This window comes from Canis lupus, chromosome 5 (genome assembly GCF_048164855.1).
Source record: "Canis lupus baileyi chromosome 5, mCanLup2.hap1, whole genome shotgun sequence".
Classification (NCBI taxonomy): Eukaryota; Metazoa; Chordata; class Mammalia; order Carnivora; family Canidae; genus Canis; species Canis lupus.
The window spans coordinates 17992545-18019402 of NC_132842.1; the positions used below are offsets into that span (position 1 = coordinate 17992545).

A 26858-nucleotide genomic window follows, 5' to 3' on the forward strand; every position below is an offset into this window, starting at 1 on the left:
AGTTGATTTATATAGTTGGCTGCTCCCACTTTAGACACATTAAAACTTATAATTGTCCAATTTTAGTTTTGGATAGACCCTTTAATTATGGCATAGTGAGTTTCTTCATCTTTTGTTGTTGTTGTTTCTTCTCTTAATGCAGTCTTTGGTTTAAAATCCAATTTGTGGGATGACCAGGTGGCTCAGTGGTTGAGCATCTGCCTTCGGCTCAGGTCATGATCTAGTCCCACATCAGGCTCCCCGCACGGAGCCTGCTTCTCCCGCTGCCTGTGCCTCTGCCTTTCGCTCTCTGTGTGTCTCTCATGAATAAATAAATAAAATCTTAAAAAAAAAATCCAATTTGTTTGATTTAAATATTGCCACTCCAGTTTTTTTTCATGTCCTTTAATATGATAAATGGTTTTCCACTCCCTCACCTTCAATGTGAAGTTGTCTTTGTGTCTAAAATGAGTCTCTTTCAGATAGCATATCAATGGGTCTTGCTTTTTTTTTATCTACTGTGATACCCTGTGTGTTTTGGTTGGGGCATTTGACTTGTTTACATTCAGAGAAAGGATTGAAAGATATGAATGTAGTGCCATTGTATTATGTGTAAAGTCCGTGTTCTGATCTGTGTTACTTTTGGGCTCTCTGCTTAAAGTTTCCCCTTTACCACTTCTTGCAAAGCTGTTTTAGGGATCACAAATTCTTTTAGTTTCAGTTTGTGCTGGAAGCTTTTTATCTCCCCTTGTATTTTGAATGAGAGCCTTGCTGGATAAGATTCTTGGCTGTAGACTCTTCTCCTTGAGCACCCTGAGTATATCATGCCAGCTCTCTCTGGCCTGCTAGGTCTCTTTGGATAGATCCGCTGCCAGTTGAATATTTCTCTCCTTCTTGGTTCAGGGCCTCGTGTTCCAAGCTGCTTTCAGGATTTTCTCTTTGGGTCTGAAATTTGCAAGCTTTGTTATTATATTGGAGATATTGACCTGTTTTTTATTGATTTTGAGGAAGGTTCTCTGTGCCTCCTGGCACTTGAGTGCCTGTTTCTTTCCCCAGATGAGGGAAGATCTCTGCTATAATTTGCTCAAATATGCCTTCTGCCCCCTCCTTCCCCTCTTTTTCTGGGATCCCCATTATTCTAACATTGTTTTGCTGTGTGGTACGAATCATCTCTCAAATTCTCCTGTCATAGTCCAGTGGTTGTTTCTCTCGCTTTTCCTCAGCTTCTTTATTCTCCATTGTTTTGTCTTCTATATCACTACTTCTCTGTGAAGCCTCATTTATCCTAGCAGTTAGAACCTTCATTTTTGATTGCATCTCACTAAGATTAGCCTTTTTTATCTCAACTTGATTAGATATCAGTTGTTTTATTTCTCCAGAAAGGCATTCTCTAATGTCCTCTGTGTTTCTTTTAAGCCCAGCTATTATCTTGATGGTCATTATTCTGAACTCTCGCTCCAGCCTCTTCCTTCTATCCATGCTGATTAGGTTCCAGGCAGTCAGTACTACCTCTTGTTCTCTTTGTGGCGGTGAGTTTTTCCATCTTGTCATTCTGTCCAGAGAAGAAGAGATGAGTGAGAGAACAGAATAGAAAAATATCAAGAATGACCCCAGATAAATACATGCTAAACAAATCAGAAGAGACCCGAAGCCAATTTAAAGGTTAACAAAGGAGATAATAGAATTAGAGAGATCAAGAGAGCAGAGCAGTACACCGATACTATGTGAATTTTGGTCTTTTTGTTAGGAAATTGCATCCCCAAATGGTTAAGAGGAAACCTTGTATATATACAAAAATAAAATTAAATACAAGGAAAGTCTAGAATGTAAGTGTAAAAATGGAAATTAAAAGTCAAAATAAAAAGGATATTATCAGCCAGTTGAACAGAACAGAGCAATATACTATATCATAAGTTTATTTTGGTCTGTTTGTTAGAAGAAACTACATCCCAAAATTGTAAAGAATGAAAAACTTCATTATATGCAAAAATAAAATTAAATGCAATGAAAGGATAGAATGTAACTGTAAATATGAAAATTAAGATAGATTTTAAAAATATTATAATCAGACAGATGAAGAGAATAGAGCAGTATAGTAGATTCTGGTTGTATTTTAGTCTATTTCTTAGAAGGAACTACTTCCCGAAATGGTACAGAAAGAAAAACTTCAATATATACAGGAATAATATTAAGAGCAGTGAAAGGATTGAATGCAAGTGTAAAAAGGTAAATTGTAAGAGTTGATAAATGAAGAAAATGGTTGAAAGCAAAAAGAAAATTAAAATAGAAAGACTAAGGAGTCATGAGAAATAGCCATGAGTTCTGTATACTGTTTGCCCCTAGCACTGGAGTTCTGCAGCTCTGTATGATGAGTAAAGTTGGTCTTAGCGGGAAGTTGTTGCTGACCTCCTGAGGGAGAGGCCTGTTGCACTGATTCTTAGGTGTCTTTGCTTAGGGTGGGATTGCACCACCCTTGCCAGGGGGCCAGGCCAGGTAAGCAGCTCCAGATTGCTCTCTGTGGCTTTTGTTCCCTGAAGGCTTTCTGGGCAGCTTTAGAGGATGAGAATGAAAATGGTGGCCTCCTAATTTCCAGCCCTGGAATTGAAAGATCTCACTCCCTACTGTGTCTCCCTGGTTTCTGTCTGCACTCTGTATTCACCCAGCCTGTGACCAAGCATTTTTATCTCAAGCACAGACCCCCTTTCGATTTTCCAAACTTTGCAGACCCCTGTAGCTCCCATTCACACTGTGCCTCTGGGGGGAAGGAGGAGGTCTTGCCCAGTTTTTCCTGCTTGGAAAGTGGTCACCTGACTGTTCCTCGGTTTGGGGTTTATGGCAACACTGAGCTGAATACCCACTCCTGGGCTCACTGATTGCAACTGGCTTCCCCGCTCAAACGCCTTGGCAACTGCCATACTCAGGCGCCGCCCCCATTCCTTCTGTGACCCCGCCCCCCCAGGGATCCTGAGACCACACTGTCCGTCCCACTTAGGATGCTGCCCCCCGTTGCCACCTGAGCATCTTTCAGACAGGGATGTCCTCACTGGAACAGACCTCTTAAAAGTTCTGGTTGTGCACTCTGCTGCTGTATCACTTTCCAGGACTTGCCTTCTAGCTTCCAGAGGTTCCCTGCCGCCCTGGTTTAATCTTCTGATATATGCCTCTGATTCATTTCTCCACACCTCCTACCTTGCAGAAAGCGGTCGCTGTTCTATTTGTAGAATTGCAACAATTCTTTTCTTGGATCTCTGTCTGAGTCCACAGGTGTTCAGAATGATTTGATACCTATGTAGCTGAATCCCAGACACCAGACAAAACTAGGGTCTCCTACTCCTCCACCATCGTCCTCTTCTTCCAGAAATTCTGTATATTCGATTGATCAATATTAATTGTACTTTTTATTAGAATCCTCTAAACAGCATTATAGGTTTCTTCTCAGTTATCCAGATTAAAATAAGTAGGGATTTATTTTATTTATGTGATTAGCTTTCTATTTAAGCAAATTGTAGCTTTTACTTTCTAAAAGTATCATTTCCAGACCACGTTTCATAAGCAAACTAAAATTCCTACAATAATGTCTCTTGTTTAACTTGAACATTGTAAGTAACGTTTAACTTATTTCAGATGCAGCAGATGTTGGAAGACAGTATAATCAGAGAACTAAAAGAAGGTATGTTGCCAAATTCACAAATTTAGATGGTCATTAATTTCTGAAATAAACCACAAATAGTAACTGGCATCCCTTCCCCTTGTTAAAATTTTGTCTAGATATATCTAATAAAAAATGTAAAACATAAACATAGTGAATAAGAGACTTAATCCTCATTTGGTCATCGTGTTTCATACCTTTTTTATTTTTATTTTTTAAGATTTTATTTATTTATTCATGATAGCCACACAGAGAGAGACAGAGAGGCAGAGACACAGGCAGAGGGAGAAGCAGGCTCCATGCAGGGAGCCCGACGTGGGATTCGATCCCGGGTCTCCAGGATCGTGCCCTGGGCCAAAGACAGGCGCCAAACCGCTGTGCCACCCAGGGACCCCTCATACCTTTTTTAAAAACCTGCAGCCTGTATGCCTGTTAGCACTTTTGGCTGTAATCTTCCTTCACTTGTGCCATCGCTATGGAACTGTCAATCTGAAAATGTGGGCGTTCTCAAATTCTTGTTTCTGCTAGTGGTAGAAGACCAAACAGACCAGACTTGTCTCAGTAATACTTAGTTAAGCAATTATATAGTTCATATAGCTGTCCCTTGACAGGTGACATTTCAATCTCCAGCCACTGGTTTTGCCATTGGGTAAAATTCCAGGTTTCTTAGCATGGAATATAAGCACCCAAATCAATTTGGTTCTTGCCACATTGGTGAGCCTTCTCTGTCGCCATTACCCTACTCTGCTGCTTTGCAGAGAGTAATCTTTCAGGTATCAGCCTTCCTATTCCCTCCACAGAAAAGCAGACAATATTGATAGAAAACCAGGATGTCCCTTCTGTGTGTTCTTATAATGTCTTGTTTTAAACCTGCCATGATATATTTGACTCTAGATATTGCCTGTTAGATTTTTCAGTTGATAGTATATGATTGTTCAGGGGTGGACTGTGCCATCAGCTTGCAATCTCATCTTGTAATGAGAAAACCAGAAGCGCTAGTGTTTATCCACAGTAGTAATTAATTCAATGGGCAATCGTGAGCAAACTTGATTTAATAGTAATCTTGTATTTTATATTGTAGTTATATGTAGATATTTTTCATCCTTTTAACACTCAGAAGATTCCAACTTTTTTTTACTAACTTCTAGTTAACTACAAAGTATTTCAGATAAAGAATATTATTCTTTCTCTTTTTCAGTTGCTCATGATTGAGAATCAGGATTCTGTAGATCTTCTCCTTTAGGACCTACTGACGAATCAAATGTAAATCAAGATCTAGTACTGCAAGCATCACGAGAATATGTAGAGATTTTGAATAGAAAGTATATGATCTGAAAGCTATATAGTAAAAGTTTATTACCTAGATGTTTAATATAACATTTTAATTGTTTCCCAGTAAATATCTGATGTACAAAAAATCTTTATTAAAGGAAATTTTGTTATATCGTGTGTAATGAAAGTTTATATATTATTTTAAGCTATGTTTCTTGGCATCTGATTAAATTTAAGCATATTTTCTACATGGAAACCAGCATTATTGAGTTTTACAGGCTCCAATCTGCCCAAGTAGATCGGACCAAGTTGTTGATAATGTTTTGGGGCTGGTAATTGGTAGTTGTTTTTTTTTTTTTTTGTATTTTCTATGTTTTATTACTAGACATATAGATTTAGACACACATCATTTTGATATACTGCTGCTAAAGCTATCACCAATGTTTGTATGTATTTCAATTTTTATAGTGCCATAAACCCTGTGTATAATTTCAATTTTAAATACTTATTATTCATAGTTCTTTCCTCATGGTGAAAAAGATTTGCCTAAGGCTTTTTATCTTTTCTTTTTTTTTTTTTAATTTACTTTTTGAGAAGAGTCTTAAAATTAGAGAAAAGAAAAAATAGAGAAAACGACCTTTTCCCTCCAGAATGGTTTGAAAGTAAATTGTTAATTTATGCCCAATTCCTGTGGCCCCTATATCCTGCAAGTCAGTACATTCCACATAGCTACCGTACAACCCTGCCAATCAGAAAATCAACACTAATACAATTGTCCCTTGAATAATGTGGAGCTTAGGGGGGCACTGATCCTCTGTGTAAAAATCTGTGAACTTTTGACTCCCCAGGCACTTAACTACTACTAATCTACTGTTGACCAGAATATTGTACCAAAACAGTCAATTAACCTATTTTTTTTGTGTTATATGTATTCCATTCTATATTCTCCTTATAAAGTAAGCTAGAGAAAAATGTTATTAAGAAAAATCAGAAGAGGGTAGCCCGGGTGGCTCAGCGGTTTAGTACCGCCTTCAGCCCGGGTGTGATGCTGGAGACCCGGGATCAAGTCCCACATCAGGCTCCCTGCATGGAGCCTGCTTCTCCCTCTGCCTGTGTCTCTGCCTCTCTCTCTCTCTCTCTCTCTCTGCCTCTTATGAATAAATAAAATCTTTTAAAAAAAGATCAGAAGGAAGAGAAAATACATTTACAGTACTGTGTTTTTTAAAAATTGGCATATAAGTACACCCATTCAAACTATGTTAGGTATACATTATGTTTTTAAATTTAAATTCAATTTCCCAACATTTAGAAGGGTCATCGTTTTCAGATAAAGTTTTTGATAATTCATCAGTTGCATGTAACACCAAGTGCTCATCACGTCACATGCCCTCCTTCATGACCATCACTGATTTACCCCATCCCCCCATTCACTTCCCTTTCAGCAACCTTCAGTATGTTTTCTGGAGTTGAGTCTCTCATGGTTTGTCTTCCTCTCTGATTTTTCCCCATTCAGTTTCCCCTCCTTGCACTATTTCTTATATTCCACCTATGAGGGAGACCATATGATCATTGTCTTTCTCCAGTTGACTTGTTTCACTCAGCCTGATACCCTCTAGTTCCATGCCCATTGATGTAAGTAGTAGGTTTTCATCCTTTCTGACGTCTGAGTAATATTCCATTTTGTATGTATATCACATCTTTTTTTTAAAAGAATTCATCTATTTACTCATGAGAGAGAGAGAGAGGCAGAGACACAGGCAGGGGGAGAAGCAAACTCCATGCAGGGAGCCGGACATGGGACTCTTCCCGGATCCCAGGATCATGCCCTGAGCCAAAGGCAGACACTCAACCGCTGAGCCACCCAGGGGTCCCATACCACATCTTCTTTATCCATTCCTCTGTTGAAGGACATCTTGGCTCCTTCCACAGTTTGGGTATTGTGGATATTGCTACCATAAACATTGAGGTGCAGGTGCCCCTTCATTTCACTACATTTGTATCTATGGGGTAAATACCCAGTTGTGCAATTGCTACGTCAACTATCCCCTCTATCATCTAAACCTCATATTCTGGGCAGCCCCGGTGGCGCAGTGGTTTAGCACCGCCTGCAGCTCAAGGTGTGATCCTGGAGACCGGGGATCGAGTCCCACATCAGGCTCCTTTCATAGCATGGAGCCTGCTTCTCCCTCTGTCTGTGTCTCTGCATCTCTCTCTCTCTCTCTCTGTGTGTGTGTGTGTCTCATGAATAAATAAAATCTTCTAAAAAAATAAAATAAACCTCATATTCTTTTAAAGCTCTGACATTTGTCTGTAGTATCCTTTATAGCAAGGAAGGTCCTATTCAAAACCATGTACTGAACTAAGATGTTGTGTTTCTTAGTCTCTTTCAGTTTAGAACAGTTCCTTAGTCTTTCCATTGATTTTTGTGACTTTTAATCCTTTGAAGAGTTCATTCCAGTAACGTAGAATGTCTTTTCAGTGTGGGTTTTTCTTACGTATCTTATGTTTCCTTATGATAAAATTAAGATTATATTTATATACATATACATATATGTATTTTAGCAAGAGCACAACTGAACTGGTCCTCTACTCTTCTCATTGCATCATATCACGTGACCTACAGTTTTGATTTGTCCCATGGTTGGTGACGTTGATCGCTGGAGTAGTATCTTCAGTTTTCTTCCCCAGAATGTTAACTTTGCACTTTACAATTAGTATTTTATGGAGAAGTACTTTGAGATATATAAAAACCTCCTTTCTGAGATACCCTGTACCAGGCCACTTCTGCAGATGATGTGCCTCACTTACAGGCTCTGAAAACCCATGCTGGGCTGTTCTTTCCCTGTGTGGATGCCTCCTGAACCTTTGAAGTCTGTGATACCTCATCCTAAGTTACTCACCTTTCAGAGATGCTATGTCTTGAACTCTAAGACTGTTCAGGTGGCACTCCTACATTTATGCCTTCCCAATTCTGTGCCAGGCTCCAATACCTCCCTCTGGGACACCACCGCTCCTTGTTTCTGTTCCTGTGCTTTTGGACTGAAATCTTTGGGAACGGAAAGGATAAAGGGGGAAAGGGCTCCATAGGTCTTTTATAATCAACTTATGAAGCTTTACAATGCAAAGATTTGGATTGGGATTGCATTGAATCTATAAATATTTTGAAGGGAAGAGACATTTATAATACTGAGTTTTCCAAACAATATTTTAATTGCTCTACTCTCAGTGTTTAAAAAAATTTCTTATAAAGATCCTGCAAGATATATTTTAGATTTATTTTCAGTTATTTGATACTTTTGATCCTATTTTAAATTATTTTTAAAAATCAACTTCATTTCCTGTTTATAGCTTATAGAAATAAAAATACTTTGCATATTGAGCTTCTATCAGCTCAGCTATCTTTTTTTAAGATTTATTTATTTATGATAGATGGAGAGAGAGAGAGAAAGAGAGAGGCAGAGACACAAGAGGAGGGAGAAGCAGGCTCCATGCCGGGAGCCCAATGCAAGACTTGGGCTTGCAAGATGCTGGGACTCCAGGATCATGCCCTGGGACAAAGGCTGGTGCCAAACCGCTGAGCCACCCAGGGATCCCCAGGATCAGCTATCTTGATAAACTATCTTACTATTTCTCATAGTTCTGGAGTCTAGGAAGTCCAAAATCAAGGCACTGACAGATTAGTGTCCAGTGAGGGTCTGCTTCCTGGTTCATGAGTGCCTGTCTTCCTCCTATGTCTTCATAAGGGACAGGGTCAAGGGAGCTCACTCCAGCCTCCTTTAGAAGGGCACTAATCTCAAATCAGGAGGACTACACCTTCATGACTTAATCACTTACCAAAGGCATCACCTCCAAATATCATCACATTGAACACTAAGACTTAAAACCTGAGTTTGGAGGAGTGGGTATAGAAATATTCAGTGTAGAGCAAGGCTGTTCCTTGTTCTTGGCCATATAGACTTCACAATATGGGTGCTTGCAATATGGTTCACAATAATCTCTTGTGATACTTGTATATCTGTGGCATCAGTTCTTTTATCTCCTATTTTATTTTATTTTATTTTATTTTATGGAGTTAAAAGTTTTTTCTACTTGAGTATAGTTAACCCGTTACAGTAGTTTCAGGTGTACAGCATAGGCATTCGGTTTCTGTATGCATTATACTATGCTCACCACAAATGTAGCATCCATGGATTTTTTTAAGCCACTTTTAAAATAAAAAGGATTTTACTTAAGAGAGCACAAGGAATTCGGCCTGAGATTTAAAGAGAAAACAGCTGGAATGCTACAGTGAAAAGAGTTTTCACTTCTATCAAAGTAGGAAGACAGAAAAAATAAAAAGCATCGAAGGGGGAGGAGGCCCCGCAAAGAGCCTGGCTCAGACCTGGCGGCAAGTGACCCCAGTACAGGAAAGGCCAGTCCCAGAGATGCAGGTTTACCAATCTTCCCGGAAGGAAAGGCACTTGCAGGGAGTTCGGGCAGGATCCCAGGATGGGCAGGGATGCCCTCAGGCTCCCAGGGGCACTAACAGAGGAACTGCGCCCCAAGGGAGAGGGCGCCACATACTATGGGCCGAGCTCCCTAAAGGGCTGCAGCATGCGCCCGGAGGGGCCAGGAGCGGCTCAGGCGGCGGCTCCGCTTCGAGGGGGCTGCATGGCCCAGGAGCGTGATTCCACCGGCACAGACCCCAGATCCCAGGGCACCAGGGGAAGCAGCCCAGGATCTGGCACTCCCCCCGGGACAGGCGGAAGCCGAGAGAACACACGGCAGTAAGGAGGCTCCTGCTCTGGGTGCAGCCCGCCTGTGGAGCACCCAGGCCCCTTCGGACTGGGAGCTGTGGTAATTACTGCGGGAGCTGACTCCAGGGCTGGAGACCTGGCCGCCGCCACTGTTGTTCCTCCTACTGTCACTTTTTACCAGGGACTCAGCAGGGGCCTCATAGGATAAACAGCTCCCACTGAGCCCTGCACCTGGCAGGGGGCTGGGCAGCTCCCCCAGGTGCACACACCTCTGAGAATCAGCATTGCTTGTAGAAGCAGGCCCATGCCCCAGAAGACCAGCTGGAAGGACAGGGAAAGCAAGTTCTTGACCAAAGCAGTGCTGGAAACTAACAGGGGAAGTCGAGGGATTTACAATATATAGAATCAGAGGATACTCCCTCTTGTTTTTTGTTTTCTGTTTCCTGCCTCCCCCCCCCTTTTTTTTCTCTCTCTATCTTTCTCCTTTTTCCAGTACAACTTGTTTCTGGCCACTCTGCACTGAGAAAAATGACTAGAAGGAAAAATTCACCACAAAGGAAAGAATCAGAAACATCCTCTCTCCCATAGAGTTACAAAGTTTGGAATACAATTCAAATTCAGAAAGCCAATTCAGAAACACAATTCTAAACCTACTGGTGGCTCTAGAAATAAGGATAAGGGATTTAAGATACTTCATGACTGCAGAATTGAGATCTCATCAGCCTGAAATTAAAAATCAATTAAATGAGATGCAATCCAAACTGGAGGTCCTAAAAATGAGGGTTAACGAGGTAGAAGAACCAGTGAGTGACATACAAGACAAGTTGATGGCAAGGAAGGAAGCTGAGGAAAAAAGAAAAAAAAAAAAGATCACGAGGAAAGGTTAAGGGAAATAAATGACAGCCTCAGCAGGAAAAAATCTACGTTTAATTGGGGTTCCAGAGGGCACCGACAGAGACAGAGGACCAGAAGGTGTATTTGGACAAATCATAGCTGAGAACTTCCCTTACTTGGGAAGGGAAACAGGCATTCAGATACAGGAGATAGATTCCCCCCCACCCCTGCCCTGGGGAAATGAATAAAAACCACTCAACACCTCGACCTTTAATAGTAAAACTTAACAAATTCCAAAGATAAAGAGAAGATCCTTAAAGCAGCAAGAGACAAGAAATCCCTAACGCTTATGAGCAGAAGTATTAGAATAACAGCAGAGCTCGCCACAGAGGCCTGGCAGGCCAGAAAGTGCTGGCAGGATATAGTCAGGGTCCTAAATGAGAAGAACCTGCAGCCAAGAATACTCTATCGAGCAGGAGCTCATTCAGAATAGGAGAGATAAAGAGCTTCCAAGATAGGCAGAAACTGAAAGAATATGATGAGCACCAAACCAGCTCTGCAAGAAATATTAAGGGGGACTCAGTAAAAGAAAGAGGTAGTCCAAGGAAACAATCCACAAAAACAGGAACTGAATAGGTATCATGATGACACTAAATTCATATCTTTCAATAGTAATTCTGAACGTGAATGGGCTTAATGACCCCATCAAAAGGTGCAGGGTTTCTGACTGGATAAAAAAGCAGGCCCCATCTACTTGCTGTCTACAAGAGACTCATTTTAGACGTAAGGTCACCTACAACCTGAAAATAAAAGGTTGTGGAACAATTTGCCATTCAAATGGTCCTCAAACGACAGCAGGGGTAGCCATCCTTATATGAGATGAATTAGTTTATCCCAAAGACTGTAGTAAGAGATGAACAGTGACACTATATCATACTTAAAGGATCTATACTAGAAAGGACCTAACAATCATAAATATATATGCACCTAATGTGGGTGCTGCCAAGTATATCAATCAGGTAGTAACCAATGTTAAGACATACTTAGATAATAATACACTTATACTTGGTGAGTTGAACACAGCGCTTTCTATAATCAACAGATCTTCGAAGCACAACATCTCCAAAGAAACGAGTGTTAAATGATACACTGGACCAGATGGATTTCACAGATATTTATAGAATCCTACATCCAAACACAACTGAATACACATTCTTCCCAAATGCACATGGAACTTTCTCCAGAATAGGCCACATACTGGGTCACCAATCAAGTCTTAACCGATACCAAAATATTGGGATTGTCCCCTGCATATTTTCAGACCATAATACTTTGAAATTAGAACGAAATCACAAGAAGTAGTTTGGATGGATTTCAAACAGGTGGAGGTTAAGGACCATCTACTAAAATATGAAAGGGTCAACCAGGAAATTAGAGAAGAATTAAAAAGATTTGTGGAAACTAGTGAGAATGAAGATACAACCATTCAAAATCTTTGGGATAGAGCAAAAGGAGTCATGAGGGGGAAATACATCACAATACAAGCATCCGTCTCAAAACTGGAAAAAACTCAAATACAAAAGCTAACCTTACACCTAAAGGAGCTGGAGAGAAACAGCAAATGAAACCTTCACCCAGCAGAAGATGACAACAAAGATTCGAGCAGAACTCAATGAAATAGAGACCAGAAGAACTGTGGAGCAGATCAACAAAACCAGAAGTTGGTTCTTTGAAAGAATTAATAAGATAGATAAACCATTAGCCAGCCTTATTAAAAAGAAGAGAGAGAAGACTCAAATTAATAAAATAATGAACGAGAAAGGAGAGATCACCATCAATACCAAGGAAATACAAACGATGTTAAAAACTTACGCCAATGAATTAGGCAATCTAGAAGAAATGGACGCATTTCTGGAAAACCACAAACTACCAAAACTAGAACTGGAAGAAATAGACAACCTGAACAGGCCAATAACCAGGGAGGAAACTGAAGCAGTCATCAAAACCCTCCCAAGACACAAAAGTCCAGGGCCAGATGGCCTCCCAGGGGAATTCTATCAATACTTTAAGAAGAAACCATACCTATCCTACCAAAGCTGTTCGGAAAGATAGAAAGAGATGGAGTACTTCCAAACTCATTTTATGAGGCCTGCATCACCTTAATTCCAAAACCAGACAAAGACCCCACAAAAAGGAAAATTATAGATCAATATCCCTGATGAACACAGATGCAAAAATTCTCAACAAGACAGTAACCAATAGGCTCCAACAATACATTAAAAAGATTATTCACCATGACCCAGTGGGATTTATCCCCGGGATACAAGAATAATGTCATGAAAATACTTTGTATGATACTATATTGACAAATAGATTTTACCACACATTCTTCCAAACCCACAGAATGTATAACACCAAGAGTGGATCATAATATAAACTATGGACCTTGAGTAATAATGATGTATCAGTGTCGATTCATCAGTTGTGACAAGTGCCCCCCTCCCCTGTCCGCTGGAAAATCTTGACGTAAGAGAGGCTCTCTCTCTGTCTCTCTGTCTCTCTCTGTGTGTGTGTGTGTGTGTGTGTGTTTTGGGTGAGACAGGTATGTGGGAAATCTCTACTTTTTCCTCAACTTTTCTGTGACTCAAAAACTGCTCTGGAAAAAAAAAAAAAAAGCCCTAATAATTAATTAGTTGAGCTGCAGAAGAAAAGTCTGAGCTAGCAGAGGTTAGTTCATGAGGTTTAAGGAAAGAAACTATCTCTATGACATAAAAGTGCAAGGTGAAGCAGCAAGTGCTGATGCAGAAGCTGCAGCAAGGTATCCAGAAGTTGTAGCAAAGAGAATTAATGAAGGCAGCCACACTGAACTGCAGATTTTCAATGTAGATTAAACAGCCTCATAGTGGACGTTAGGACTTTCATAGCTAGAGAGAAGTCAATGTCTGGCTTTAAAGCATCAAAGGACAGGCTGACTCTCTAAGTTAGGGGCTAATGCAGCTGGTGACTTTAAGCCAAAGCCAATGCTCATTTACTATTATGAAATTCCTAGGGCCCTTTAGAATTATGCTAAATCCCTTCTATCTGTGCTCTATAAATGGAACTGCAAAGCCTAGATGACCGTACATATATTTATGACATGGTTTCTTGAATGTTTTAAGTCCACTGTTGAACTGACTGCTCAGAAAAAAAAAGATTCGTTTCAAAATATGACTGCTCACTAACAACGCACCTGGGCACCCAAGGGCTTTGACAGAGAGGTACAGTGAGATTAATGCTGTTTTTCTACCTCTAATACAACATCCATTCTGCAGCCCATGGATCAAGTGGTCATTTTCAACTTTCAAGGCTTAATATTTAAGAAACACATTTCATACAGCTATAGATGCCATAGATACTGATTTCTCTGATGGATGTGGGAAAAGTCCATTGAAAGCCTTCTGGAAAGGACTGACCACGCTAAATGCTATTAAGAACATTTGTGATTCGTGAGAAGCATTCAAAATATCAACAGAAATAGGAATTTGGAAGAAGTTGACTCTAAACCCCAGGGATGACTTTGAGGGGCTCAAGACTTCAGTGGAGGAAATAACTGCAAATGGGGTGGAAACAGCAGGAGAACTAGAATTAGAGGTAGAACCTGAAGATGTGACTGAACTGCTGCAATCTCATAATAGAACTTGGATGAAATAAGTCAGTTAGATAAAGATCAATACCATATCATTTCACTTATATGTGGAATTTAAGAAATAAGACAGATGAACATAGGGGAAGGGAAGACAAAAAAGAGAAGCAAACCACAGGAGACTCTTATCTACAGAGAACAAACTAATGGTTTCTGTAGGGGAGATGGGCGAACAGGGTGATGAGCATTAAGGGGTGCATTTGTGATGAGCACATGATGTTATACATTAGTAAGGAATCACTGTACTCTACTCCTGAAACCAATATTGCACCACATACTAACCAACTAGAATTTAAGCAAAAACTTAAAAATTTTTAAAAGTACTAATGCCAAAAATGATGGCTTTAAAAGTGGGGGGAAAAAAACCTCAACCGATAGTGAGTTGCTTCTTATGGATGAAAAAAGAATATGATTTCTTGAGACGTAACCTATTCCTACTCCTGGGAAAGAATCTGTAAAGACTGTTGAAATGGCAATAAGGGATTCAGAATATTACATAAACTTAGTTGATAAAGCAGCAGCAAGGTTTGAGAAGACTGACTCCAATTTTGAAAGAGGTTGTACTGCGGGTAAGATGCTATCAAATAGCACCATATCCTACAGAGAACTGTTCATGAAAGGAAGAGCCAATTGATGTAGCAAATTTCATTGCTGTCTGATTTTAGCAAATTGGCACAGCTACTCCAACCTTCAGTGACTACCAGATGCGGACTTTAAAATAACTGTGATTGGGCAGCCCCGGTGATGCAGCGGTTTGGTGCCGCCTGCAGCCTGGGGTGTGATCCTGGAGACCTGGGATCAAGTCCCACATCGGGCTCCCTGCGGGGAGCCTGCTTCTACCTCTGCCTGTGTCTCTGCCTCTCTCTCCCTCTGTGTTTCTCATGAATAAATAAATGAATTCTATTAAAAAAAAGTCTCTTTTCTTACTTCTCTCTTTTTATTTTCTCTTCAAATATATTCATCTCTTTTGTTTCTTAAATTCCACATAAGTGAGATCATACAGTATTTGTCTTTCTCAGACTGACTTATTTCCCTTAGCATTATATTCTCCAACTCTGTCCATAGCATGACAGATGGCAACATTTCATTCTTTTTCATGGCTGAGTAATATTTCTCGCTCTGTGTGTGTGTGTGTGTGTGTGTGCACGCGCACGCACACATACACACACACACACACCCCCAACACCTTCTTTATCCATTAATCCGTTGATGGACGTTCGGGCTTTGTCCATAGTTTGGCTTTTGTTGATAATACTGCAACAAACATTGGGGAGCATGTGCCCTTTGTGATCACTGCATCTGTATCTTTGGGGCAAAAACTCAGTAGTGCAGTTTCTGGGTCATAGGGTAGCTCTATTTTTAACTTCTTGAGGACCCTCTGCATTGTTTTCCACAGTGGCTGCACAAGCCTGCGTTACCACCTACAGTGGAAAAAGACTCCCCTTTCTCCACATCCTCACCAACATCTGCCATTTCCTGATTTGTTCATTTTAGCCATTTTGACAGGTATGAGGTAAGTAGCTCATTGTGGTTTTGATTTGCGTTTCCTTGATGCTGGGTGATGTTGAGTGTCTTAACATGGCTGTTAATTAGCATATTTACACCACTGATATTTAACATGATCCTGAGTATAGTTAGATCAATATCTACCATATTGGTTACTGTTGTCTGTTATTGCCCTTGTTCTTTGTTTATTTTTATGTCTTCCAGTGTTTTCCTGCTTCCTTTGGTTTTAATTCAACATTTTGTGATTGCATTTTCTCTCCCTCCTTAGTATCTAGATTATGCTTCTTTTCTTATTTTTTAAAGAGTTTGCAGGATGCATTTATAAAGAATCCGAGTGCCCTCACAGGCTTCACACACAATACACATTCCTCAGAACAGAGTATTCTCAATTCCTCCTTCTCATGCCGTAGGGCCCTCATCTCACTTACTCATAAGCTGTGATCGCTGAGTACTTGGTTGCTGGTTTTTGAGCAAACCATTGTCTGTTGGGTCAATTAGGAATTCAAAAATTGTTTTATTTCACTTTTCTTTACTCATTTTCTTTTTTTAATAATAAATTTATTTTTTATTGGTGTTCAATTTGCCAACATACAGAATAACACCCAATGCTCATCCCATCGAGTGCCCCCCTCAGTGCCCATCACCCATTCACCCCCACTCTGGATAGTACATGTATTTTAGAGTAACTTTATTATAGATTCCAATGGTAAATTGGAACATATTAACGTTGAGAATTGAGAATTAATTTTGAGACTTGAATTTGAGAATTTGAACTATTGAAATTTAGGGAGCCTTTCTGAATCTTAATTACATGTATGAAGAAACAACCTGAGGATTAATTGTGAGAACAGGTGCGAGAATATCCAGTGTACCGTTTTGTGTAAATATTTGCATATGACTTTTCTTTTATGGAATTAGCCCGTGGCACTTATTTCAAGCAAAGGATTGGCATTATGCATGGAGGAACCCACTTTCTGTGATCATTTATTATTTATTTATTTTTAAAGATTTTATTCATTTATTCATGAGAGACACACAGAGAGGCAGAGACACAGGCAGAGAGAGAGAGAAGCGGGCTCCCCACGGATGTGGGACTTGATCCCAAAATTCCGGGATCATGCTCTGAGCCAAAGGCAGAAGCTCAACTACTGAGCTGCCAAGGTGTCCCTCTGTGATCATTTAAATTTAGATCTGCACATCACTTTCCATTCATGTCATGCTATGTTCTAACTCTTCTCCAAAGAGTTATTTATAATAGAAACTACCTATGGCTGCTTGTTTAAGACAGGTGACACACATACAGTCTTCTTTCACTATTGTTGTTACCGGTTTCCCTATATTTCCAGAGAGAGCTATCCACCTTCAAGGGAGTGGACATTTTTATGAACATTCTGTGCAGTGACTGTTGTTATGTTTTGAAATAGCAAAGAGATATTTCTCTAATTTCATGAGTTGGTTGAAGGCTATTAAGATTCTATTGATTAAAACTAAAAAGCCACCATCTTAACCAAGTGATCAAACTTATCTGACCCATAATTGGATCCAAGTAATAGCATGCACCTCCTGGCTGATCACTAAGAAGGGCACAATATCATCTCTGTAGTAATCCACCAAATAAAGTTTGTCTTTAATTCAATCTTGAAGAAACAAGCAGAAAAATTTCCATTGAGGAACATCGTAGCTGGCTTAGACTCTTCAAAAAAAGTCAAGATCATGAAATGACCAAAAAAAAAAAAAAAAAAAAGACTGGTCTATTTTAGATTAAGGAGACAACAGTGATATGAAAAATGAATGATTCTTTATTGGATAGCAGATTTTGAGGGGAAAGGAGGTTCTATAAGGGCTGTAAGAAACAATTTTGTGGGAAACAGAAATATGAAGAGGGCTTATATGATAGATAATAATTTCACATTAAGGTAAAAATTCTTGGGAGTGAAAATAGAACAGCTTTATGGGAGAATGTCCTGTTCTTTGAAGATATGTGCTGAATAATCAAGAGGGGAAGTGTCATGTCTGCCACTTCCTTTTAAGTGTTTTAGTGAAACTGTGTGTGTGTGTGTGTGGGTGATATATAGAGGGAAAATTATATAAGCAGATGTAGCAAAATATTGACACTGGTGAATATAGGAAAAGGAACCTGTGGGTGTTTACAGTAATGTCCTTGTAATATTTTCAAAGACTTGAAAGTTTTCAAAATAAAATGCTGGGTAATGAAACAAATACCAGGTTTACATTTATGTATGAATACTTCTCAAGAGAAGAATGTTAACTCTAGTAAGATGACAGAAATATGATCGAAAATGATTTTTGGTTTACGTATCCATCTAGTTGGTCAACCAAAAAAATCTCAATTATCCTTCATTATTCTTTCCTGATCTTACTCTGACATTCTATTTATCAGCAATCCCATCCACTCTCCCTTGACAGCAGTTACATCGCCTCCCTCTCTACTGCTACCACCTTAGCCAAACCTCCACCATCATAGGTACCCTGGTAATAGAGGTGACTCACCTGGAAGCTTCCCCTCCTGCCCTCCCTCGATCCACTCTCCCAAAAGCAGTTAGAGTAAATTTTTAAAATTATAAATTAAATCATGCTCCCTACCTCTGCTTATAACTCTCTGATGGCTTCTAATCCCACTTAGAAAAATAAAGTTCAAATTCCTATCTCCATGACCAGTCTTCTACCTCCATCCCTGACCTCTGCTCAGGAGGAGCTTTTCCTTTCTGGCCTCGCTGTCCCTCCACTATTCTAAACTTCTTCCTGCGCAAGTTTCCCTGTCTCTACCTGGAGTGCTCCGTCTCTTCTTTGTGACATAGCTGGTCCCTTCTTGTCCTTCATAGCTCAGTTCAAATGGCACCTCCTCTGTGAGGCTTCCTGTAACTCTCCAAACTGAAGTAGTGCTCAGTCTCTCATCCGCACATTGCCTAGCCTTCTTCCTCTGAATTTTACATATTATTATCTGTCATTTTATATTTTTGTTTATTGTCCGTCTTCATGAAACTTATGGAGCTTCACAAGAACAGGCATACTGTTGGCCTTGTTTGCTGCTGTACTTTTAGCCACTCAAGCAGTACCTGCTACATTTAGATGCTCTAGAATTGTTGAATGAACTAAAGAAAAGGTAACAGTCTATAAATTACTGTGGAGGTATATCAGGAAGAGGCTAGCCAGAAACACAGAATCCATGCTAGTTATTAAAACAAAAAGGAATGTGTTTCAGGGGATCGTGTCCAGGGGTGACGAACTGAGAAGCCAAGCAAGCTCCGTGAGATTATTAGCCACCATCACCCCTAGACTGGGGGCAAATGGAAGAAGTTATGCAGCTGAAGCTCCAGAAAGGTGTCGACTGAAACTGAAACTACGGAGAAGCATATTACTGATAGAGAAGCCTCCGAAGGCAGGGAAGAAGGAGGGGATAACCTATATATTCCTTTTCTTTGCTGTCTAGTCTCTGCTCAGTTGGAACCCAGGCAGAAGCTAGCAGACCCAAGAACTTGGGAAGCATAATCTGTGTACCAGGTCCCCTCCCTAACAGGCGGCAGGATGGGGGGCAAGGTTGGAATGAGGGCAGACTGAGCAGATCCCTCCTGGAGCAGGAACCTCTCATTGGGATGCCTGGGTGGCCCAGCGGTTGAGTGTCAGCCTTTGGCTCAGGTCGTGATCCTGGGGTCCCAGGATCGAGTCCTGCATCAGGCTCCCTTCAGGGAGCCTGTTTCTCTCTGTGCCTGTGTCTCTGCCTCTCTCTGTGTCTCTCATGAATAGATAAATAAAATCTTTAAAAAAAAGGAACCTGTCATTGAATGAGAAAAATAAAAACACATCCCAAAGCATTTATTCTTTTTTTTTCGCCTTTTTTTTAAAGATTTCATTTATTTATTCATGATACAGAGAGAGAGGGAGAGAGGCAGACACACAGGCAGAGGGAGAAGCAGGCACCATGCCGGGAGCCCAACGCGGGACTTGATCCCCGGTTTCCAGGATCACGCCCTGGGCCAAAGGCAGGCGCTGAACCACTGTGCAACCCAGGGATCCCCTAAAGCATTTATTCCTTATCAGTGAAGGACGAGTTATATTTAGGGGATCGGGATTGCTTGAGAATATCCAAAACATCTGGTAACAGAAAAAAAAATAGACTATTTATTGTGGTCTTTTTCTGGGTGAACTGTTGACCCCTTGTTTTAATTTTTTAGCTATTTCAACTGTCTGGAGGTTAGCAAAAATTGTGTTACCTTACTATTAAAACATAAATAATATATTTTAAATCCTGTGTTTCCTGACTTGAAAGATACTGAGTAGTGTTCTGGCCCACATCTTTCTGGATTTTTAAGTATACACATTATTAGAAAGTAAAAATCACCAAAACATGCTTAATCATAAATTGCATTGATCCCAATCCACTTAAACTCTAGAATTCCTTAAAATTTGCAAAGATAGGAATCAGCAATTGAAGGAGGCCATGTCTATCTGGTCAATTGTGTCCTTGAAGCCACTGGCCCAACTGTGAGGTTGTGAAAGCAAGCCAGCTTGTGGACCTGCAGCTCCTTCTAGCAGGGTCAACCAGTTCTCCTCTTCCCACTCTTCCTCTACATGCCTGTCGTTTTATTTATCTTCCTGTTCCCTTCAGATGCAATAGGGATAGGAAGTACAATATCTCAGTACCTCCTCATGCCTCTGTCCTTCTCAAAATATCATGAAAGAAAACACAAAACAGAAAATATCCCAGATAACAGCTGTCCTAAGGGAAGCTACACTTCTACAAAATGAAAGTAAATGACTTTATATTTTGGTATATAAATATACCTGTGATGTTATATGGAACAGGCAAAGATTCTACTTAGGGTTCTAATCCCCCCAAGCTCATTAAGTAAGGGAAGAGGGAGGTTAAAGGAGGCACTGTTCAAAGGGTATGTCAATGTTCTTTTAAAAGTAATGGGTTGGACATATAAATCATAGGAGTAATGTTGTACAAAATAGTGAATGAAATATTTATACATTCCATTGAAGCTTAGCATGTGTTCCAGAGGGAGATGTCCTAGAGAGATGGGTCTTCCCCTTTGTTCTGAATCTATTTTTCCAATTGCTCTGACACAGCTGTTGGCTTCACAATCATTCTGAAGTTGATTAGATCAGAAAGCAAAGGCTTGCCTGCTCAGCATGACCAATGATAAACATCAAGGTTGTGGGTATTCCAGGCTTGTAGTCTATATATTGAAGTTGTTTTTGGTGTTTTGTGGGTCTTCGAGTGGTTCTCTAAATTTTCATCCTCCTGTATTTATATATCATTTGTAACTGAAAGAGTACAGCATAATGTGCATTGCATACACTTGCATAAACTCTACCAATCAAGTTTGAAAATGGCTGTCAGATTTATGGAGCACAACTACAATTACATTCATACACATGTTCAGCTACAAAGCAGAAATAGAACCTTGTTACCTTTGTTTTGCTTGTTTTAATAAAACAAAACATTTGAATTTAACTTCAAGGAAGTAAATTGCTACCTGCTGAGAAATTCTTTTGACTTGCTGTTGGAATGATTTAATGTTTCCAAAGCATGGTGTAGGTGAGCCTGAGTGAAGATTCTTTTATGTCCAAAGGTCAGAGAGGTTTATAAAAATTCCTAAGAATAATCAGAGATGGGGATCCCTGGGTGGCTCAGCGGTTTGGTGCCTGCCTTTGGCCCAGGGCGTGATCCTGGAGTCCTGGGATCGAGTCCTGCATCGGGCTCCCAGCATGGAGCCTGCTTCTCCCTCCTCCTGTGTCTCTGCCTCTCTCTCTCTCCCTCCCTCCTTCCATGTCTATCATGAATAAATAAATAAATAAATAAATAAATAAATAAATAAAAATCTTTAAGAAAAAGAATAATAAGAGATACTATACTAAGTGCTTTGCAATCACTATTTTATTTAATCTTCACAAAAACTCAAAGAGGGAAATACGGTTTTTATTTTCTGTTTTATAGATGTGGAGATTGAGGCTCTTAGATGTCTTCCTGAGATCTGGGTTAGCCTTTAGCACAGGTTCTGACCTCAGGTCCATCTGAGAACAAAGCTGCAGGTAGGGTAGTATTTTAGTGAAGTGCTTTTCTTCTTTTTAAAGAATTCTCCCAAGTGAGTATTGGTCTCTGGGTCTCTGTGACTATGAGCTTGGTCTGGAATGATTTGAGGTGGCATGGAGAACCAAACCTGGGTCTTTGCCAGCAACAGCATTGCTTCCACTTGCCTTTCTCAAGTCCCATTGCCAGCTTGGCTCCTTGAATGCTTTATCTTGCCATAGGTACCCAGTCTCGAAATGTAGGCTCTAAAGTCAATGTCATTTTAACTATGTCATCGGGAATAGCCAGCTGAGTTATTGAGTCATACAATTGTAGGGTTGGACATGACCTTATAGACCATCTGATGTAACCTCTCTTTCTCCAGGTGATCAGGCTGGTGGTCTCTAGGGAATGAAGAATTTGTCTAAGTCAAACTAGTGGGGTGGGGGCAGTCTGAATGAGAAACCACATATATTCACTCTTTCAACCATAAGGTATTAGTACACGCCATGTACTTTACCTTGGCAATAGATATTTTCCTCTTGACACTATAGTATACTATGTTGAAACGCCATTAAAGAAATAAATATTGAATAAGATTTTTTTTTACTTTTTAAAAATATTTTATTTTTTTATTCATGAGAGACAGAGAGAGAGAAAGAGGGGGGAGGGAGAAGCAGGCTCCAGGCAGGGAGCCTGACATGGGACTTGATTCCGGGTCTCCAGGATCATGCCCTGGGCTAAAGGCGGCACTAAACCGCTGAGCCACCTGGGCTGCTCAAGATTTTGTTTTTTAATTTTTAGAGAAAGGAGCTGTTTTTCATTTATTTTAAAATCCTTACTTGAAAAACCATTGATCATTCCTCATCAAAAAGAGAAACAGAAAATGAAATCGTTGTCTTAGAATATCCAGCAATAAAGATAAGCTCACAGGAGACCAAGACAACTCTTAAGGGTTTTTTTTTTTTCTACTCATTCAAATATTACTACTTTGTAGGAATTTGGGTAAGAATCTGGAGGCTAAATCTCGATACACAGTTCCTTTAAGCTAATATAATTGCAACAACAACAAAAAATGAGGAGTGGGCACGGAGGAGGATATCATATCCTAGATACTGACATTTCAAATAGCAGTAGTTGTGTGTTTCAGATGGGTACAGGCCGATGGGACACATGCCCTATAATAACCAGTACATTGCGGGTGTGTTTTGATGTCCTCTGCTCTTCTCACAAAATTTAAATCTGTTTATATAGTTCTTTGGCACAGTCATAGGACAAGAAGGCTACCTCCCCTGAAAGACCCTTCCTAATCACCAAAACTAAATTTAACCATCCTGTCACTACCAAATGGTTCCCTCTCAATCAACTCACCTTCCTTATTTTCTGCCTAGTGCTTATGGCTATCTGGAATTGTCTAGTTAGTCTACTTATTTACCTGCTTCTTGCCCATCCCAGCCACTCACATCCAAATGTGAAAGTGGGGATTTCATCGGTTCTGTTCACCACTGTTTTTCTGAGTCCAGCTGGGAGCCTGACACATTACCACCAAGCAATAAATGTCTGTTCAATAGATGCATGAGTTTGCAATGGCACAGACTTGACCTGAAGTATTTTCTCTGAGGGAGATAGAGTAACATAGGGACTGGGGAGGAGAACTTGGAGCTCTAAGTGGCTAAACAGCAAAGTGCGCTGTCCTGAGAATGTCGCGGCACCTCGGGAACCTGCACTTGATCTCCAGAATACCATGGGCTTACATTTCCCTGGACCAGGAGCTGCCCTGCTGAGAGTTCCATAGAGACTCTGGTCTCTTTGCCTACCGAGTCTAAGCATACTTGCATGTAGGTTAGCAGTGGGACAGCAATATGGTAATAATATGTGTGGGATGGATAGAAGGTATGTCTAGAAGGGATACTTCCCTGAGCTGTGAGAATCATCCTGGTGTGACTCAGGATCTGGGATACCCTATTAATTCCCCTTTGACAGATAAATAATAGATACCAGAACATACTCTATGGGATAGTACATTGTTAATTTTATAGTGATTCATCTGTAATCAGAAGTTCTGGGATACTCTCCTATTCTACCATAATTTAGTTATGATTTGATAATATCATTAGTACTTACAGAATACTGAATCTGCTAATATATTAGTAGGGATATTATAATCTGCTATTGTATTAATTTTTAGTTTGAGAAGGGGCATATGTTTTAAAACACAAGTGAAACATGAAAGTGGCATCGGGTTATCTGAAATTTATCATCATGTGTAATATATTTCTAATGTAAAACATATTTAATTAAGATATATCATCCATTGGTGTCAGAACTGGCAAATGATCCTATATATAAAACATATATATTTATGAATAACCGCGATATTGATCCCTTCAAATAAAATTGAGAATGTTCTTTTCTCCTCCTCCTCCTCCTCCTCCTCCTCCTCCTCCTCCTCCTCCTTCTTCTTCTTCTTCTTCTTCTTCTTCTTTGCTTTAAAGCATTCCACTTTAGAATGTAAAGTCCTAAGTCCATCTTTAAAGATTTATTTGAAATTCTTGAATTTTTTTTTTTTTAATTTAAGCATCACTGTTTATAGGGCTCATTTGGTGGCAGGCAACAGAGACTATCTTTGGCTAACAGCAGTAGAAGCCATTTATTGAAATGATAAGTAGATTGTGAAATCAAAGGCCTCTCAGAGAAGAGCTGAATTTGAGAGATCAATGAGCAGGAACTAATGAGGATTCTGTTCAGAGCATCACTGTGATGAGGAAGAAATGTCAACCATTTTGCATCCTGTGGTCACTCAAGACAAACAGTTTTGGGAAATACATCTGATTGGTTCAGCTGAGTCAGATGCCCAGCCCTCCTATGGGTGGGAGACCATCTTTAATAAAAATTTAGAAATACAGAGGGACTTCCCCAGGGAAAAATTAGCATGCTGCCAGCACTAAATAAACATGAGAGAGAGAGAGAGAGAGAGAGAGAGAGAGAGAGAGAGAGAGATATGCTGGGCAAGCAAAAACACAAATATCCACTATAGTAAATGAGTTAATCCTGTCAGTTTCCCATAATTTGTTCTCAGAAGCATGGGAAATAATCTCTCATACTGATCACATCACCTTGAACAATGATAAAACAATAAACTTAGATTAAATCTTAGTGTTGATTACGGTACAATACAGCCAGTGCGTTAAAAAGAAATATTAATTGATGGTGACATGGTAGGAAAGTGGAAGGAAATTAATATTTGGAGAGAGCCAAGTGTTATGCTAATTGCTTTGCTGGAGCCTCTCATTTAATATTCATGATGATTACAGGAAGAAGACATTTTAAACTTATCTTGCTGATAGGGAAACTGAGGATCAGAAAGATTAAGCAACTTCTTTTCAAGGTCACATACTTAATGGCATACAAATAGAACGATGTGGTACAAGTGTTGTATTACTGTCAATACAATTCCAAAGGAAAACAACATGTAATTGTTAGTCTGCCTTGCTGATGTGATGTTGCTGTTGTCACGGATAATTACTACATAACTCCTCTTTGTTGGACCATCATGTTATCTTGAAACCTAATGAAATATAAGCATCTCTTCTCTTTTGCCAGTATTGTTAGGATTATGAATATTACCACCAAATAGTGTTCTCCCTCTCTTATTTTGCTAAAAATCTCAGTTGCCAATTTTTTATTTTAGGCCAGCCATATTATTGGTAAGCCTTTTATTTTAGGTCACGTTTCCTAAAAGCAGGCCTTGGGGGAGACATTTGGGTCTCAGTGATTTACTGTAAGAGTGATTTTCAGGAAGCAAATGGGAAAAAAATAAATAAATCAGGGAAGTGAGGGAAGCAGAATAGGAAAGAGAAAAGAGTCAAGCAAGGATGTGCTCTCAGGGGAAAACAATCAGCTCTGTCCTGATCTTTGGGGGTCCTGGAACCTAAGTCATATTAGAAAGTATTTCTCTCTGGAAAGTGGGGACTCTGGGTAATTATCTGGAGGCAGGGCAGCTGTGAGCTCTTATGCACAGGAGCTGGGGGATGGGTGTACCGGCTCTATAAAGGGGATCTGGGTTGTTTTGTTTTGTTTTGTTTTGTTGTTTTGTTTTTTAAGATTTTATGTACTTATTCATGAGAGACCTAGAGAGAGAGGCAGAGACACGGGCAGAGGGAGAAGCAGGCTCCATGCAGGGAGCCCGACTTGGGACTGGATCCAAGAATACTGGGGTCATGCCCTGAGCCAAAGGCGGGCACTCAACCACTGAGCCACCCAGACATCCCATATAAAGGGGATCTGTCTACACTCATGTGCATTCAGGAGAAGAAGCATTGCCAGGCACTTCCCTTGGTCAAAGGGGGAGTATCTTTGCTTCCTTTTCCCTCCCTCCTAGTAAGATAAGTCACTAACAAAACTTGCTTACAGGAGGATACAACTCACAGCTGAGCCTGTGAATTTTTGGCAGGAGGGCATGGGTCATTGGATGCCTAAGACAATGTTTAGACAATGTTGGCTGGGCTCAGACCTGCTGTCATAACACAATGGCATAGTGGCCTCTCCCAGAGGAGACTAGAGTAGCGTAGCATCAGTGCCATGTAGCTATGATTCATGGCCATAGTTAGCAAACCCAGAGTTTAATGATGAAATTTTACAAGAGAAAAATGACACCTTTTTTGTTGTTTTCCTAGCTTTCAGACCTAGCTAAATGTTCATATCTTACTTTTATGATTTAGGAAGATAGCTTTTGTTTATGTCTCTCTCTATTTCCCTTTTCCTTATCTGCCTCTCTCGAATTGAGTTTTGCAAACTGATACACTTTTGTGGTTTAACAAACAAGAAGCTATTTAATATTATTTTAGTGTGCTAACACTGTGGCATTTCTGAGCATGAAGATTTTTAAGGTGGCATAAATAGGTATTTTCTACTTTAGCCTATCTTACTTCCAAAGGATAGCCAGTTTGCATTTATTTTATTTTTACCAAATAAATCCTTCAGTGCCCCATCGTGATCCTCCCATCCCTTTCTCCTTCCCTAGATCATTGTCTTAGTTTAACCCTTATCACTTCTTCCCTGGGATATTGTAATGGGTTGCTGTGTGCCTGTCAAAAGCATAATGGTGATTTACAGAGAAATCAAAGAATACAAGTCCCTTTAATATAAAGAAAAGATGGAAGA

General features: G+C 40.0%; 2 protein-coding genes across 5 annotated transcripts in view; one reads left to right on the forward strand and one right to left on the reverse strand.

Moving 5' to 3' along the window:
- Positions 1-26858, reverse strand: part of LOC140633127 (coiled-coil domain-containing protein 144A-like) — a 606261-nt gene that overhangs the window by 390059 nt on the left and 189344 nt on the right.
- LOC140633286 (ankyrin repeat domain-containing protein 26-like) overlaps positions 1-26858 on the forward strand; it is a 169390-nt gene that overhangs the window by 140002 nt on the left and 2530 nt on the right. For 2 of the 4 annotated variants that reach the window (XM_072825613.1, XM_072825614.1), the window contains exon 30: positions 15549-15665. In XM_072825613.1, the coding sequence (XP_072681714.1) occupies positions 15549-15632 (84 nt within the window). In that variant the 3' untranslated portion in view covers positions 15633-15665. Of the gene's footprint in view, positions 1-3603; positions 3650-4826; positions 5071-15548; positions 15666-26858 lie in introns of those variants that run through there. The other 2 variants (XM_072825615.1, XM_072825616.1) reach the window with 2 other exon arrangements.